This window comes from Anguilla rostrata, chromosome 13, assembly GCF_018555375.3.
Source record: "Anguilla rostrata isolate EN2019 chromosome 13, ASM1855537v3, whole genome shotgun sequence".
Classification (NCBI taxonomy): domain Eukaryota; kingdom Metazoa; phylum Chordata; class Actinopteri; order Anguilliformes; family Anguillidae; genus Anguilla; species Anguilla rostrata.
The window spans coordinates 18330185-18347405 of NC_057945.1; the positions used below are offsets into that span (position 1 = coordinate 18330185).

The 17221-nt window shown below is 48.8% G+C and overlaps 1 protein-coding gene across 6 annotated transcripts in view; it reads right to left on the reverse strand.

Annotated features, from left to right (window-relative positions):
* LOC135237385 (ephrin type-B receptor 2-like) overlaps positions 1-17221 on the reverse strand; it is a 134369-nt gene that overhangs the window by 71514 nt on the left and 45634 nt on the right. For 4 of the 6 annotated variants that reach the window (XM_064304506.1, XM_064304504.1, XM_064304505.1 and 1 more), the window contains exon 2: positions 3830-3912. In XM_064304506.1, coding sequence (XP_064160576.1) covers positions 3830-3912 — 83 coding nt within the window. The remainder of the gene's footprint in view (positions 1-3829; positions 3913-17221) is intronic. The other 2 variants (XM_064304508.1, XM_064304507.1) reach the window with 1 other exon arrangement.

Below are 17221 nucleotides of genomic sequence, written 5' to 3' on the forward strand. Positions count from 1 at the left end.
AGTAGTCACTGGAATCCATTACCACTACAGACCACACAGAGCTGACGGTCTGTCATCGCCCCACGTCTACATACAGAGAGCTCTTAAAAACAGCAAACCGGGCTATAATGTCCTCAGACGAAACGCTAGCATCCCCAGCTGAGCTATAACACGGCTGAAAGCGTAGAGCGTTTTACGCTTTTGTTGGTTTCATGGGAAGTCGCTCCGCGGGTCACGGCCCGCGGGCCCGCCCCCTCTCTGCGGAGCGTCCCGGGCTCCTGGCGTGGCTCGCGGGGAGCAGACGGACCCGTGACGGAGGCGCGGCAGACAGACGCCAGCGGAGGGAGGAGGAGCCGCCGCGGGCGTCTGCCGCGTGCGCCTCCGAGTCAGCCTGAGACTGAGCGGCTCTCCTCCGGCTCACGGGCCTCCTCAGGGAGACCATTATAATTATTTCTCCATACTGCCCTATCCCTGTCAGCGCTCTCTCTCTCTTTGTCTCTCTATCTCTCTCTATCCCTCTCTATCTCACTCCCTCTACCACTCTCTCTCCCTCTCTCTATCACTCTCGCTTTCACTCTGTGAGTGGAAGGCTGGATTCTCTCAGGCTGGGCATGTCTGACGGTTCTCTCTCCCTCAGTCTTTCTCTTTCTTTCTCCCTCTCTCACTCTCTCCTCTCTCTCTCTTAGTGAGAGGAAGGCTGGATTCTCTCAGGCTGGGCGTGTCTGACAGTTCTCTCTCTCTCTCTCTCCTTCACTCTCTCTCTGACTCTCGTGCCCAGACGTGACTGCACTCCCAGCAGACAGAGGTGAGGGGGTTTCCTGGGTGTGTGGGTCCCAGAACAGCACCTCCAAAGAAGATGAACTCTGGAGGAATTTCCTGCGGGGAGACAGAATGCTCAGGGCTTGAGACCATATCGTAGCCTGCGCCAAAAGCACAGGGCAGATTCACTCTTAAATATATGTTTGAATTGCCAATAGAGGACAGAGGGGACATTTTAAAATGTTGTCTTTATTATGACTAGCTATTTTACTCCAAAGGCAGATGGCTATTTCTGTTTTCTTTTGTTTTCTTCTTAAGGTTACATTGCTTTTTAAGACCTTGCATAAGGACATATCTATGCCACACCAAAGCTGATATCACCCCACCCACTTCATAATTATTATAACAACATTTTTTTAAATGAAAAGTATAAAAGCATAAAAGAGTTTTAGAAGAATGCTTTAGTCAAGTGAAATATGACTGACTCGCTGACTGTTGAACTACGAAGGCCACCTCAGTTCAACAATGCACTGCATGCAGTCTGGTTTGTCACGCTTACAGTTGAGGTTTTACCCCACCTGTGCCCTTAATTATTTTGTGTTGAGTAGAGGTCAATCACATCTCTATATAAAACCGAACTTTGAGCGGACATCCAAAAACCATGAGATGTGTCAAAGGTTTTGGATCATTTCTATTGAAAGATGTGTCCACGGAGTAAAACTCAATGTTCTTTTACAGTACTATTATTCCCCCTTCTTCCCTGAGCTGAAGATTGAGTACAGAGTGTAGTGAGCTCTACTGAATCACAATTCTCTGTCAGTCTGTAAATGTACTAACAGTCACACCCAGAAGCCCCCAAAGAGATGTCCTGTGCAGTGTGCAGCGGTGTGGCTGCCAAAGGTGTCGCGCAAGAGTGTTCCTCCGAGAATGAACCCTGCCAAACGTGCACAAAAAAAGTGTGGTTATTGAATACAGGACCGCAGCGTCTGTCTGGAATTCGGTGTGGCAGAGGGGGGCGATGGGCACCCTTTATGCTCCATTCAACGTAATATGAGCTAGGAGACGTGGTACGCAATGATACAGCTTGCTGGATAGGGTGATACAGGCCGGATTTTCCTGTATAGCATGAAACTCAAAACCTAAACTTTTTTAATGAAAGAACCTTTTTTTTTTATGACACAGATATTCAGTCATGCTGAATTCACAAAAGAAAGCAGAACTTCTTATGACAGATATCTAAGAAATGTGAGACAAATAATGAGTAATATTGTCCTCATTAGGAGGTAAAACAGTGAACCTCGTCCCGCTCAGACTGGATTCAGGGAGACCTTTGTTCTCCCACGCTGATTGGGCCAATCAGAGACGAAGAGGCTGAGCGGTACGCACCCTCAGGTTGTGGAGACAGCAGAGTAAAATTAGCTCTGGAGAAAATGTGAAGCAGCGGAACAACCAACGCTAATGTCAATGCATTATGCCAAGAAACAGAAAGTGAAATGCATGAATCATGCTGCTTAAAGAGAGAGCTGCTTCTCCCCCACTGTCCTTATGCTTACAGACACAAGGCAGCGGATAATTCAAACCAGCCTTGATACAGACCACAGAAGCATGAATAATTGAATAAAATAGGGAGTGGTTCTATGAAATGCACCAGTAAATTGCCTGACAACATACTTCCCCATGAGCCTTTTTCAGGAGCCCAGATCTGCAAAGGCTTGTAAGGTATCGCCAGGACCCGTGTGGACACAACTACCTTGGCGCGCTATTTTGGAAATCGAGCCATGCTTTGCCACATCGATTTGTGTCGTATGTGTAAAATAAGTCTTCTGCCATTTTGGATTTTTTCTTTGTCATAGAGTGATGTAACATTAAAATAGCTTAAGAGCTCCTGGCACTAGTGGGGGAGAGAGTGAGTTTGAAGACAGCGAACAGAACCTGCATATATTAAAACCATACCCAGGTACATGAGGTCACAGAAAAGCACATTTCTGTGAGCTTAGTCAGAGTCTCTGGAACTGTATTTGAACCTACCAAAAAATGTGGTGTTTAAACTCATAGTGACTAACAAGTTTTTGTCACACAGAAACATTTTAGAGCTTTTTCAAAGCATGGCTTGATTTATCCAGAAATTATGCAGTATTCCAAGAGCTCACAATTAGATTAGAGAGATCTCCCAATGACAGTTCTTCCGCCACTATCCAGCAGCGCTGATTAAAAGCCTTGGGTTGACTGGCGCTGTGAGATGCGCCATTGTTTCCACTGATCCGAGTTCATCCAGGAGCACAAGCTGCAGCAGATGTGGCCGTGCCAGAGCTGGGGAGTCCCTGTTAACCTCTGACCCCGCTGGTGCAGGATTCCAGGCCAGCCAGAACCCGGGGCTTTAGACTCCTAAGAAACAGCTGGCCGAGAGTCCTGCAGCCGCTCTGAGGGTGCCGGGCTTTGGGATATCGCACTGCTGCACTGAAGCCAAACCCACGCTGTCCACAGAGAGGAGGACGCCATGCGGCGGCAGCCATCTTCACACGTCTAACGTTCATCACGCGCTGACAGCAAAAGCATCAAAATGGCTTCCTTCCTTAGAGTTCTAACATGCCTTGCATCATCTTTCAAGATGGTAGCAGTCCCAAATCATCCCTCGTTATTTTTTTAAATCAAAATAAAAAATTCTAACAATACAATAAAAAAGGCAAATAACAGCAGGCCGTACCATTATGAAGCAAGCAATTTCAGTTTACTTACTTTCAGTGTGAAATTAAAAAAGCTCTATGCATGCCATATAACATTCATTTCAAAATCTGTATATTCAAGTCTTTCTGTAGATCTCTCTGCAAACTGTTTACTTTGTAAGATCACCATTTTGAAAAGCAGATTTGTTGTATTAAAAATGTCACAACATAGGCTATGTCAAGAAATGGGACAATGAGTAGAGTTTAAAAAGTTATGGTATGTGTGTGAAGCTGTGCTCTTGGGGGGTTCAGGGCCAAATCTCTGTATAGCTGCATTGTGATAAAGCCCTTTGTAAAAAAAGAGCTATTCAAATAGGTGTATTCTGTAGGTGTAGGTGCAGGAGGATGACGCGTAGAATGACACTCACACTGGTGATGTCACTCACCCCAGAGGTGGGATATACCGTCCAGCCGAGCTCGGCCGTCGCCGTTGTAGAGTCCATCAGCGTTTCTGCGGAGAGAGGGGAAAGCAAGGGAGACGGGGGTTACCGAGTTACCCGCAACCACGTCCTTTACACCGGTTATGCCGCGCACATCAGCGCACACATCCCTGAACACACACAATCAACTTCACTCGAGTCCACAGTGTCACGGTTTCTGTGCAGGTAGATCATTTTTCTGTGCCTGCACCGGCTCAGTGGTTAGCATTCCGATTAGCCACTCGGCTAATCGTTATTTTGGGGTGTGGGGACGATTAGTTCGAGCTTGCAGATTAGCCACTCGGCTAATCGTTATTTTTGGTTCCTGTGGGAGGATTGTTCCTGCTTGAACATTCCATGCATTCCTGCAGGGTTACCTCTGATCGGTTTCACCTGTGGGTTGCTCACCTCTTCCGCTGATTACCAGCCACACCTGTGGCTGGGTATTTAAAGCGTCAGTAGGCAGTGGAACGGTGCTTGAGTGTAACGTGTTTTGCTCTAGCCAGTTCCCTGTCGTATTTCTGAGCAAGGTGTAAGGAATATAAGAACAAAGAAATTTAAAAAGAGTTCTGACTTCAGTTTGTTTGTTTTTTCTTTTGAGAAAAAGGTATTAGGACGGTATAGGTCCAGATTCTGAGGCTGGCGGTTTTAAGGGGTTATTGTGTCACCGTTGGGGCACAAACCTTTCTGCCCCTTACTAACTAGTTTCCCCCCTGGTTTTAGTGGGCCTCAGATCGTCTTTTGTTTGTTTTTTGAAAAGACATTTTCTTTTTCTCTGCTTCGGGTCGAAGTCGTTTTTTCTTTTCTTTTCCCTGTTCCTTTATTTTCTTTATATATATATACTCCTTCTTCCTCAGTTACCCGTTTAGGGGTTTATTCATTTTTTGGGATACGTCCCTTAGGAGTATAGCACCCCCTTCTCATTTCGTCTCTCACGAGACTCGGTGGTTACTGGAGTGCCCCTTTGGTAACTTATAGATCCCCTGTTTGGTCGCGTCTGGTCTTCACACTTCCCCTCCCTCACACACGGGGACAATGGCCAACCTTCTGCTACTTTACTGCTGGTTTCCCAAAACATTTGGAACATATATTAAATGCTGTATTGGGGGTGGGTGCGGGGGGGTCATCCAAGGTTAAAAGTAAATCTTTCTTGGAAGGCTTAATGGACGCATACTTAACATGTTTATTGAGCTCCAAAGTAGAAACGGGTGGCACTACAGCATTAGTCCCCCGGTGCTTAGCGACGGACATGCGGGAGAGAACTAATTTAACCGTACTGGCTGACCTTAGACACTTCTGGGAAATCAGCATGCTCCTGTCAGCTCTGGCTGCTAGCTGTGGATTTATCACGCTGGCGTTCAGCAGAGAAGATTGGTGTTGACTGAAGAAGCTCCAATTGTGTCTAAGAAGGATTGGCCACGCTAGCTTGACTTCCCACCCCAAGATCCCCCCCCAGTCACTATCAGTCATCGACTGATGTTAAGGAGCCTCAAAGTTTCCATGTTTACATTGTATGAAGTTTCTTGGAAGGTCATGCATTCCATTTTGCTTTGCTACTCAATTATCACTTCCATTTTCATAAACAACTACAAAGCAGACTGCTTCGCCCCAAAAGTGGAGCAATGTTCCTTAGCAAATAACAGCAATGCAAATGGCTATGCTAGATATTCGGCTGAATACACAGATTTATGAAGAAGTTCCCATTTAAAAAAACAAATAAAACATCTGGACAAAATCACAAGACTCTTCAAAATATAGTTTTCATTATTTGATGTGCTTTTTGGTATTAAATTAGATCAGCTCGTCCAATCCAAAGTGATATAGGAAAACAAATACAACGGAGGACTTTGGCAGCGTCAGACACATATGAACCCCATAAATGTTATACTGCAATTCCAAATTCATACAAAAAAAAAAATTGGAATTGGAAACGCAAACTCTGCTGGTGCATCTACAGGGCCAAACGTCAATCCAGATAAACCGTAAATAAGTCCATAAATCAGAATCAACCACACACAATCAAAGTGCAATCATTAGAGACCGTGCCCACCAGACAGTGGGGAGAGGGAGGCAAACAGGCTCCCTCATGAAATCTTACTGTAATCACAGCCCACAGCTTCCCAAAGCTTTGCTGCCTCATCCAAACACCAATTCGCAAGAGACTTCAACTTACGTACGGAACCTCCCAGTGGCTCTTAACCTTCAAATTAAGAAAGAGAGATAAAGACTCCTATAAGACTACTTCCACCTGAGAGCCATGAGTACTGCAGGCTAATCACCCCCCCGAAAACACAGGCCGGGCCAGGACATCAATAACACTTTCGGTGTCTCGTCCAGGAGAACAAAGCCAGATGAAGGCCAGGGTCAAAGGATCTTGTCCTCCTTCCCAGGCTCACTGCAGTCCATCAGGAAGCCAGTGGAGGGGTCCAGGGCCTGGCTTCCACAGGAAGGCTTTCATCCCTTCATTCAATTTACAGTGCCGAAAACAGTTTTTTCTTTTAAATAAAGATGCTTTTGAATCTTGGCCACACTGCCACAGACAAAGAGTCCAGAAGATGCTGGGAGGGCAGGAAAACACATGGTTTGGAATTCTTTTCAATCGACTAAATATGCGCTTGCAAATATAAACTAGAGGTCATCATTTAAGGCAATTTTTATGAACAAGACCTCAAAAGACATTAGCTTTAATTAGCATTTGTTTTCTTCCGAAACCTCATGGTTTCATAATCATGGTCCAGTATAGACTCATCAGTCTGGAGCCAGGTTACTCTGCTCAGCTATCTCTCAAAACTGTCATTATCACCATACGCCATTGCGTCATATCCGTCAGCCCCCCACAGAGAACAGGCCTGAGCGCTCATATTCTTCTCTTACTTAACATCTCTCACAGACTGTGCTCAGCCCCTACCTCTGATCTGAGGGAATGTGTGTCAGAACTTGCAGGACGTCCCTTGAATCCTCCGACCCGCATCCTGTTTAAACAACAGTGCACGAGCACAAAACAGCGCGCTGTTCCTTTGAAAGCAGCGGTGCCCGAAGGCACCGGTTCAGTGAACTTCCCTGGCACGGTCAGGACAGGCCCCCGCGCGAAGGACGCCTGGCAGCCGGTTCTGGGCGAATCACGCACGGCAGCCCGCCCTGGACTCAGCGGCCCTGCCGGGGCACCTGCGCTGCCAGAACACAGGACACTCTACACCCCCCGGATTACCCTCCGTAAAGAAACGCCAGGGCCAATTTCAGGGTTATCCCAGCATGCTTTTCTGTTTGTTCTGCGGTCTTCCGCAACTAACAGCGAGCCACGGCATACAAACAGTCACTTTCCACAGCTCCCAGGCTTCTCTTGGGGGAGACTGCGGAGACAGACCATCGCAGACTTCAGTTATTACCCTTGGGCTAACTAGCGCAATGTGCGTTGTCCCCTCAACAGAGAGGTGTTCAGGAGACGAGCCCTTAGAACAAACTGCAGCTGAGTGGAGACACTCTGGCCGCCAGTGCAAACCACATCCTTTAGAAAAGGAGCTTTACCTTCAGCCATGGATGACTGGTTATAAATCACAATTTCAAAATAGAATTCATTAACTACGTATGATTAATGACTCAATAGGCTTTCAGGATTGATCCCATTACTGACAAAGACGGCGGCCATGTGCCCAGTTGAGAGAGAGTGAGAGATGAGAGAGAGATAGAGAGAGAGAGAGAGGGAGGGGAGGATACAGGGTCAGGATCCCATCCTTTCAGTCCCCCTCGGACAGAAGGCAGAGGGACAAAGCAGGCGGGCTGCACGTTTCATCGGATATGATAACCCCCACCCAAGTTACTCTTGATTTATATTCCTCTGAAAACCTTTGCTTTCAATTAACGGGGCTTCGCATGTGCCCAATTTATCTCGAGGAACGCACACAATCTCCGAGACGCATAATAGCACGCCTCACATTTCCCTTCGTTTATCGCAAAGCCCTAAATCATATAATTACCGGGCTGAAATTGCGCTGGCACAGCCATTGATAACACAATGCAATGCAGATTGCTGAAGCGTGGGTGTTTGTCACGCAGGGAGGGCGATCGTTACCAGGCGTAACGATTGCGATAATCACGGCGGGGGAAAAAAGGGACCGCTCGAATCATAAAGCGCTTCTCTGTGACGCAGATCAGAACGCGGGCCCGGCGGTGGGGCGGGGCGGGGTTGGGCGGCTGGACCGTGTCCTGAATGGCAAACCCAGTTTTAAACCGAGGCTATCTGCGTAGCTCGCTCCTCACAGTCAGGCGGAATAAAGCGTATATCGTAAAGGGGCGTCGTCTTCTCGTTTCCTGGAACCCCTGTACCTGTGCAGGAGTACGGGTCACCCGCATCGCCTGCACCGGATTCAGGCCTTAGCCGATTTTTTCAGTACACTGGAGGAGTCGGGGGCATCTGTTATGAACAGAATAACGCAGCGGCGCGTAACGAATTCTGCCTCGCACTCCTAGCGCTGGTGATAATGCTATCGGCAGCACCGCTGCCCTGGATGAGCATTCCCCACGTGCAAGGGATGGGCTGCCAGCCACCGCTTCCCAAAAAAACAGCGCTGACTTAATACCCGCCCCACCCTGCCAGTCAGAGACATCACATCATCTGCCCTCCAATCATTAAAATGCCGAAGTGTGGAGGGGGCCAGACAGAAGACAGAAGACATTCTGTCTGTAGTGCAGTCGTGCCTCTGAATGCTGGAGCAGACCACTGGGGGCGGGGGGGGGGGTGTTTGGCACCATGAAAGGGGGCCGCTTGGAGCTGTAGAGGTAGGTACATGTCGGTGGAGGTGCAGTACAGTAGGTTCTAACTCCGTGCCAGGCACTTAGTGCAGATATGCCCACGCCCACATATGGGAGTTTCTGCAGGCTGGGGCTCGTCTCAGGTGAATTAAATAATTGGGGAATTTGCTCGTGCTGCAGTGTCAGCGGGAGGATGAGAGCGGAGCATCATGGGAAAGGCACAAAAGCCCCGGTGCTTACGGCGCACCCCTTTCTCTACACCACACAGGTCAGCAGGGACGTTTCTGCTGACCTTTGGGTTTTACACACAGGGGGCAGGGGCTCCAGCACAACACAACCGGCAACATGCGGCCGCACAGACAGAAAGACACTATCGCATACAGCCACAGTTGCATATAATGTCCGCACGTGTTGGGACACGGAGCAATTGCAAGCATGTGCACACCGCACTGTGTGCTAGTGATGGGAGAGTGAGCACTCTGTCACCATACTGTGCACTAGTGATGTACAGTAAGGATAAGCACTGGCACCACACTGTGCACTAGTGATAGGATAGTGGATGAAGACTCAAAAACCCTATATCACCAGTAGTCCCTACAGTCCCATGATTGCTCCTCTGAAACAGTGGGCTCTGAGGTCTCGCTTTCCCACCCCCGTGCCCCGCCCGCGTACGTTAAATGAAGGTTAGAGCCTGAGACGGCCACCGCGTGTTCCCTGAGGGTGTGAAAACCGCCCACCCGCTGGATGGAGAGGGCTACGGCGCGGTATGGCCAGAGATGAGCAGACTGCGGCGTCTGTTTGTTTGTGGTGGATGTCACACGGTGTACTGCGGTCTCTTTACGAAGTGAAAGCTAGCTCTGGCACGCACACAGGCTGTGCACAGCCAAAGTGAGAGGACCGTTCTCTGAGGGGAAGAAGTAGGCCACACTGCACAGTGTATTCTACACAGCCCGCTCTCCATTTTCCACAACACGCTCTGCTTTACAAGTCTTTCCACAACAATGCTTCACAAAGCTGCTCTCTAGCTATACCTCTCTACGGTGCTCCACCGTATTTACTTGAAGAATGCGTCAACTTTTACTAAAGCCTCTCCGTTTCTCTTAATTTCGTCCTCGTTTCCAAGCCGACTTGCTGGCCCACTTTTTCTCCTCCCCTCTGGCTGGGTGGTCCCAGGGCTGTGAGCGCAAGCGGAGGGAGGCGCAGAAGAGCTGGATGGGTGTGTGCCTGGCTGGGGAGAAAGGGAGCACAGGAGGACTGGAATGGAGGAGGAGAGATGGAGGAGAGCGTGTGGGTTGGTGTTGTTTGGGGATGCAGAAGAGACAGAAGGCCAGTTTGTAGTGAGAGCCACTGATGCAGGCTGGGGGACCACTCTCTTGCTGTCCACTGCCTAGGAGAGTGGTTCACAACCCTGCTCCTGGAGGTCTACTGTCCTGCAGGTTTTTACTCCTACCCCAACACAGGACACCTCATTCAACAGCCAGAGATCTTGTTGAGCTGTTATTTAGTAAATTCAGGTGTGTCAAATTACGGTTGAAATGAAAACCGACAAGACGTTAGCATAGATCTCCAGGAATAGGTTTGGCCTACGAGAACCTCAGAAATGGCCAGACTCAAACACACATGCTCACACACATACACATGTATAAACGTACACGCCTGCACGCATATACACTTAATCACAAAGAAATGACATGTACACACACGCACACACACACACACACACACATGCGCCATTGTCCCACCTCATTAGTCTGGCTTCATGACTGTTGTAACTTCCTCCTCAAATTCCCTTTCTTTGTTATTCATTGATTACTTGTGGGCACATTCATACGGAAAATTCCAGAGGACGTAATGTAATAATATATTTCCAATAATGCGCAAGTGATGCATAATGCACCGTTTGAATGTGAGACGGGACATGTTTCATTTTAACGATCCCGCACCCGGTCATTACCCCATCAGGTGGCCGTAAATTTAATATGTCGCTCCGGGTTTGAAGTCATTAGCACAGCTTGTTTTGGGTTTCTGGCAGGAAACACAAGCCTTGAACTTTTTACTGCAAGACATTAAAACAGTGCCCCCTTAAAAATCTGAGCTCCAAACGATAACGCATTAAAGTAAAAGCAGCACAACTGTGGAGGCCGGTTTGGGCTGAAACAAAAAGAAAGATGGTATTAAAGGGTCACTCATGCAATGTGGTCAGAATAATAAGAACACAGAGCCAGAGTCTTAGGCCAGCAGGGTCACAAACACTCTTCAGCATAATGAAGGGCAATGAGGTGGAGGTCACATGACTATAATTTAATAATAAAAAGTATTTTGTGTCATGATTAAGGCAATATGCCCCGCCAAACTATTACAGCCTCAGGAACGTGATCCCTAAATAAGTTTGGATCTCTTAAATGTTCCATTTTGCTGCCATTATAGTTTTTTTTTTGGCTTTTGTTGTTAAACTGCTAAATTCTTTCAATGTAGGCTAATGAACTCATCATTGATTGGTGAGAGTACACCAATAGGGTTTGCTCTTTTAAGCCTTTGCTCTGCCCCTCTGCCCCTCTCCCCACCTCACCAAAACCAGGCTCGGTCGGGACGGGCGGCTCAAGCCGAGCGGCGAGGCTGAGCGCCGATGGCTCGTCTGCCGGACCGCCGCTCCGAGAGGAGAGAGTAACCGCTGACAGAGCCATTTTCCAACAGCCAGTCCTGCGTCGCTCAGCGTTACAGCAGCCCTGATGTCCCAGCTAACTGAAAACCTTTCTGTTCTCTCCGCTCCACGCCACTGCCATTAGCCGCACTTCAAGGCCAAACCTTGCCTTGTTTTACTGTGCATTAGGCCTATTCCCAACAGTCAACACAGATGGCAAGCGAGTTTTACTGAATATGAGTATCGCGCTGCAGATGCACTGAAACAGGATTGGCCTGATCTTTACTGGAGACTGTGCTCTCCTCTGCGTTCTCCAAGGGAGCCCCCGCGTTCAGGTCCAACTGCAGAAACGCAGCCAGGAAGATCTCATTTTTCCACCCGTTTCCAGATGTCTGGCCTTCTTCCGAAATGCTACATTAATATTTGGAGAAGAGGGGAAAAACACAAAGCTGCACAGCTAGGTTTGGAATGCGCATCTTGACTGTGCAGGCTAGAGCTCATCGAAACGGAAACAGAAATGCTATTCTATGGAATCACACAACCGTTCTGCCGATACCCCCCTTCCCCGCTCCCCCAACGTAGAAGCCTTACATAATTTCAGTTATACCTGCAGGAAACGAGCTTGGAACTGTACAAATCACTCTGCGTCAAGGTGACAGCTCCTGAAACATCATTACTAATTGACTTGATGGGAGTAATTACAGCGAATGTTCGACACCTTAGCCAGGGGCCACGGGGAGGCCTGGAACGATCAAACACGTGTAGGGGGCGGGCACAGGAGCACGGAGGACCAGCTCACCACGGGGGGAGACTGGCCTTTTTCATCGCGCGCGCTTCCGTGGAGCTGCGACAGCTCTCCCGTCTCCCGGATCAAAGGGCGTGGGCCGCACGGCGCCGCGGGAGCGCAGGGACCCGCCGGGGAGACGGGGCTCAGGTCCCGGCCAAAACCCGCTACGCCACGCTGGCGGGGAGTTCGGCTCATCCGCCAAGGAACTGCCAGAGAGGACATCTTAACGTAACGGGGGCGAATATTTCATAAGAATCATACTTAATTATTTAAGCAGCGCTCCCCGTATGGGTGCTCAAAGTGCTTTCCAGATCCCACAGACGCAGCGCGAGTTATGGCGCACGTATCATGAAAGACAGAGATTGAAAAGATTGCTTTGCTGATGAGAAGTTATCACCAAGTGTAACAGCAGCAGAAGCAATGAGAGGCATTTAATACTACAACAGCCAAGACCATTAGGCTCTGTTACACCACTGCCTCCAAAGGGATTTTTAATTAATGGTCTTCACTATCTGTGTTCAAACTATTTAATATTAAAAGTAAAACACTTCATGTTTTAATTTTAATATATGAATACATTATATGCGATTGAATTCAATATTTATGTGGTTTAAATGTAACCATTTTAGATGGTTTGTGGTTGCTAAATCTACAGGCTACTCCAGTATTAAACCACATTGCTCTATGGACAGAGACACCCTGATGAAATGCTTTAAAACTACATATAGTAAGATAAAATACAAACAATATGTTAGTGATAGCAGGACTGAAAACCACAATAAAGTGGTTTACATCAAAAATGGATTCAATTCCCTTCAGTCTGAGGCAACCCAAGCTGACCTTTAAAAGCTAATCTGCTCTGAGGTACATCACAGAATTGATCTAGGAAACTGGGCTTCAGCACATGCACACGACTCACTGCATCATGAGTCATTCATTAACAGGTGAAACAGAGGGAAACGCGTACCGGTTCCGCAGTAGAGCATCTTCGCTCTGCACTGAAACAGAGAGGCCCGCACCTCCAGGCCGGACTGTGCAGGGTCACACGACAGAGGAACCAGGAGGAGGCGAAATGCAAGGCAGTCAGACTCCCGACCGCAGAGCTCCGAGGAGCCCCAGAAAGGCTGCCGGCCCTCAGGGAGGGTTCAGCTCTGCCCTGGGGCCTGAGCCTGATCCCCCAGCCAGTCTGGAGAAGAGTCACTACAGCCCTGAGCAGCTGCTGTCTGCTGAGCTCGGCCAGGCTGTGGGGTAATGACCGCACTCCTGCGCTGAAGTACGGTCAGCGGGGCCAGTTTGTGGGATAATGACCTCGCTCCTGTGCTGCAGTGGTGGTCTGTGGGATAATGACCATGCTTTTGCACTGCAGTGGTGGTCTGTGGGATAATGACCATGCTCTTGTGCTGCAGTGGTGGTCTGTGGGATAATGACCATGCTCTTGCGCTGCAGTGGTGGTCTGTGGGATAATGACCTCACTCCTGTGCTGCAGTGGTGGTCTGTGGGATAATGACCATGCTTTTGCACTGCAGTGGTGGTCTGTGGGATAATGACCATGCTCCTGCGCTGCAGTGGTGGTCTGTGGGATAATGACCATGCTCGTGCGCTGCAGTGGTGGTCTGTGGGGTAATGACCTCGCTCCTGCGCTGCAGTGGTGGTCTGTGGGATAATGACCATGCTCTTGCGCTGCAGTGGTGGTCTGTGGGATAATGACCGCGCTCCTGCGCTGCAGTGGTGGTCTGTGGGATAATGACCATGCTCTTGCACTGCAGTGGTGGTCTGTGGGATAATGGTCGCGCTCTTGCACTGCAGTGGTGGTCTGTGGGATAATGGCCGCGCTCTTGCACTGCAGTGGTGGTCTGTGGGATAATGACCGCGCTCTTGCACTGCAGTACGGTCAGCTCGGCCGGTCTGTGGGATAATGACTCGCAGCCTCAGTCTGAACCCGAGCGGCCGTCTCCTCCTCCCGGCCGGACTCTGGAATAACGATCCCAGCTCCGCGCAGCTGCGGAGAGCCGTTCTCCTGGACACAGAGAGCCTTTGTTCCGCCGTGATTGGATCCTTGTTTTTGGGGGGGCGGGACCTCGGGGGACACGCGGGGAAGGTGCTGGAGAGGACTACCTGGCTGAAGGACTGGCGCTATGTGGGCCAGCCCCGGTAATGTACTCCAGATTAGGAGATAAGCTCTCCCCGCACAGCGCGGCGGTTGTTCAGCTTCCCGGCGGACCCACCAGAGCCGGTCCCAGGCCATTGTTCAGAGGCAGAATGGGAAACCCTACGCCTTGAAAAGGGGAGCTTTTCAAAACCTAACATTGGATGATGTTTTATGATATGTATCAAGCGCTTACATGCACGGTTGGGCACCGCGCCGCGTCCTGTAAGCCTAGAACCAGCCCCCGCGCCCTCGATCGCTGACACAAGCCGCTCCTGCCGGCAGCCGACGCCTCTCGCTGAAAGGGGCCGCGCGGCTCACAAAAGCGAGGCAGCCCGCGACGGAACCGGAGAGGGGCCCGCGCTTAACCTTTCAGTGGGCCACGGCTCCCCGAGAGCGCACGCCCCGCTTATCGCTCAGCGTCCGCGCAATTACGCGCGAACCGCACGCTGATAGCCTCTACATGAGCGTACGCGGAGACTGTGCCAGATAAGAGCCGAAATGGCGGCTTCTGTTCCCCGCGAGGTTTCGCACCCGTCCGTTGACTCGGATGCACTGGTCTGGCTGACAGGAAAGCCAGTTGACCTCATCAGTGCTAGACTTATAGGAATTCTCAAGTGCACATGTAGCCTTCTTTGTACTGTAAATTAAACCAATCATATTCATTTTATTATTCCTCATTTTATCTTGGCCTGAGGGCTCTTTGCATTTTCCGGTTAGTAGCCACCCCCCCCATTAAACATCAAACGATCACATATCTGCTCCCCTGCAAATGTGCATTTAATTAGCAGAAGACATTACTAATAACCAATCAACACTGCTCCGATGTTAATCCACCCAACAAAAGAGCTGGCGGCTAATTGAACGTCCTTCAAGTGTGAAAACCACCGCGGCCTTTCCAGAAGGCTTCCCCACTGTTTGGACGAGCCCGGCGTCCGTGACAGAGACGGGTGTGCCGCTTTCAAAGCATCTGCCGTAAACGCTGTTATTACACCGCCTCGGCTGTGTCCAGGAACTGCATGATGTGATATAGTCACTGGGCGCAGGTAGGTGAGAACGTGCTCCCCAATATACTATTGGGCATTCACATGTTTGAGTAGCATCTCCCCAGCACATTTGGGATAAACAGGGGGTTTAGAGACGATCCCTTGACATACAAATTGGGTGGGAGTGAATCACTACTATTTCCTTCCATTTTTAAGGAATACTACAGAAAGTTATGATCAAAAAGGTATAAGAGCCTCAACAGAGCATGTGCAGAATTACAGTCTACTTTTAACTACAATCATAAAATTCCAATACGGATGAGTGCACTTATTTCTAGTCTTGCGTTCAGCTGAGGAGGAATGTTTAGGGGACTGACGGATAAACATTTGTCTGTAGGACGGGGCTTGTGGGGAGCAGAAGATGTCCCCATGCTAATCAGAACAGACAGAAGAATGCAGGAACGGCCCTGCCCAGAGGCATCCTTCCACAAACCGCCCAAACAAAGTCAAAGTTCAGAAATGTTAGTGATTTTTGTAGGAATTCTTGATGATTGGACACTTCAATATCACGGTTAAAAAAGAAAAACGGCATTATCAGGTACCACTGCTGTGTCTGTCCACAGTAAACCCGGTAAGTGAAGCTGGTATTTAGGTGAATGTACAGAACGTCCTTCGCGGAACAGTCTGGCCGAAGCGTGCCTTTTCAGCAGAGTTTAGCCGTGGAAGATCTCAAACGGCCTGGCGCAGGAGACTCAGCGTGTGCTAGCCGGCGTGTGAATAAGCTGCGCGTGCGCTCGTACGCCGTGACGGGCACGTCTGCAAGCGTGGCGGGTGCACTTTGCAGCCGGTTGCCGCGGCGCGGTTCCCTTAGCCATCCCCGCGCGGGACTGGTAATGGCCATCAGAGGGAAATAATAAAGCTCTGGAGACGCTCAGCCTTTTATTACAAACATGAGTCACAGAATGTTCACTCAAACCACAACCTGACTACCACTAGTGCTGGCAAAGCAGAGTTCCCAGCCTTTAAAGATGATGCCACAGCCTATATTTCACCAGACACACCACAGAGCTCTATAAAAGTGTTCAGACACTTCGGGCTATTTACCGAACAACAATTCACAGTCCAATGAATTAATCCATATCAAAGTTCCCACCTTGTAGCAGATAAAGCTGCCAGCTGACACAAGAGTTTTAAATTTATTACTTCCTACAGAACTCAAAGAAATCAAAACTAAACTTTAAAATGGCCTGTTCCAGAAATGAAGGGGGCAGTGTAGCTGAATGTTAAAATGATTTGCATCCTGTAATTTTAATCAAATGCATTTAAGGCTGAACATTCATTTGCTTTCGCCAAACAAGATTCTTCATTCCACTCCAGCAATTTTCCCTGGGTAATTTATGCATCCCTGACCTTATACGCAATTACTGTAAAACCGAAAGCAGTGTCTTCATATCACTAAGATAAACTGCAATTGCAGAGTGAAAACATAGGCGTGTTGCATTTTAATATTTGAATTCAAGACTTCAGAATTTTTTAAATGCCTACAGGTTGTGTGAAATCCCGGCCACTTTGAAGCCTGCAATAAAAACAGCAGCCATGATAATATGATGGTAATGGGGAATCAGGTGTCATTAATATTTCATGCATATAAATAAAATCTCTTTTCCTCTGGAACAATGAAGGCACGGTGGTGGTACGGTGGTGGGGGGCCGGGGGGAGGTCATACAGTCTGTCTACTATTCGCTGATCTGAGCGGACGTCCTTGGAATCTGAGGCATTTGGAACAAGCCAAATAAAAAATGACATAAGCTCTGGCCTACAGCCTCTAAGGCCTAAGCTAATTATATGAATTCTGAAAACTGTCACCACCACTAAAATTCCTGCTTCAGACAAGCAGAAGACAGGTAAAAAGCAAAGAATCCTGCATCATCATGTGGGCTGGTCACCTGATGTTGGCTTATCCCAGCTCCTGATACATTTGTAAAAAAATGGGGGGGGTGACTTGTACATAGTAATGCAGAAATAAATTACC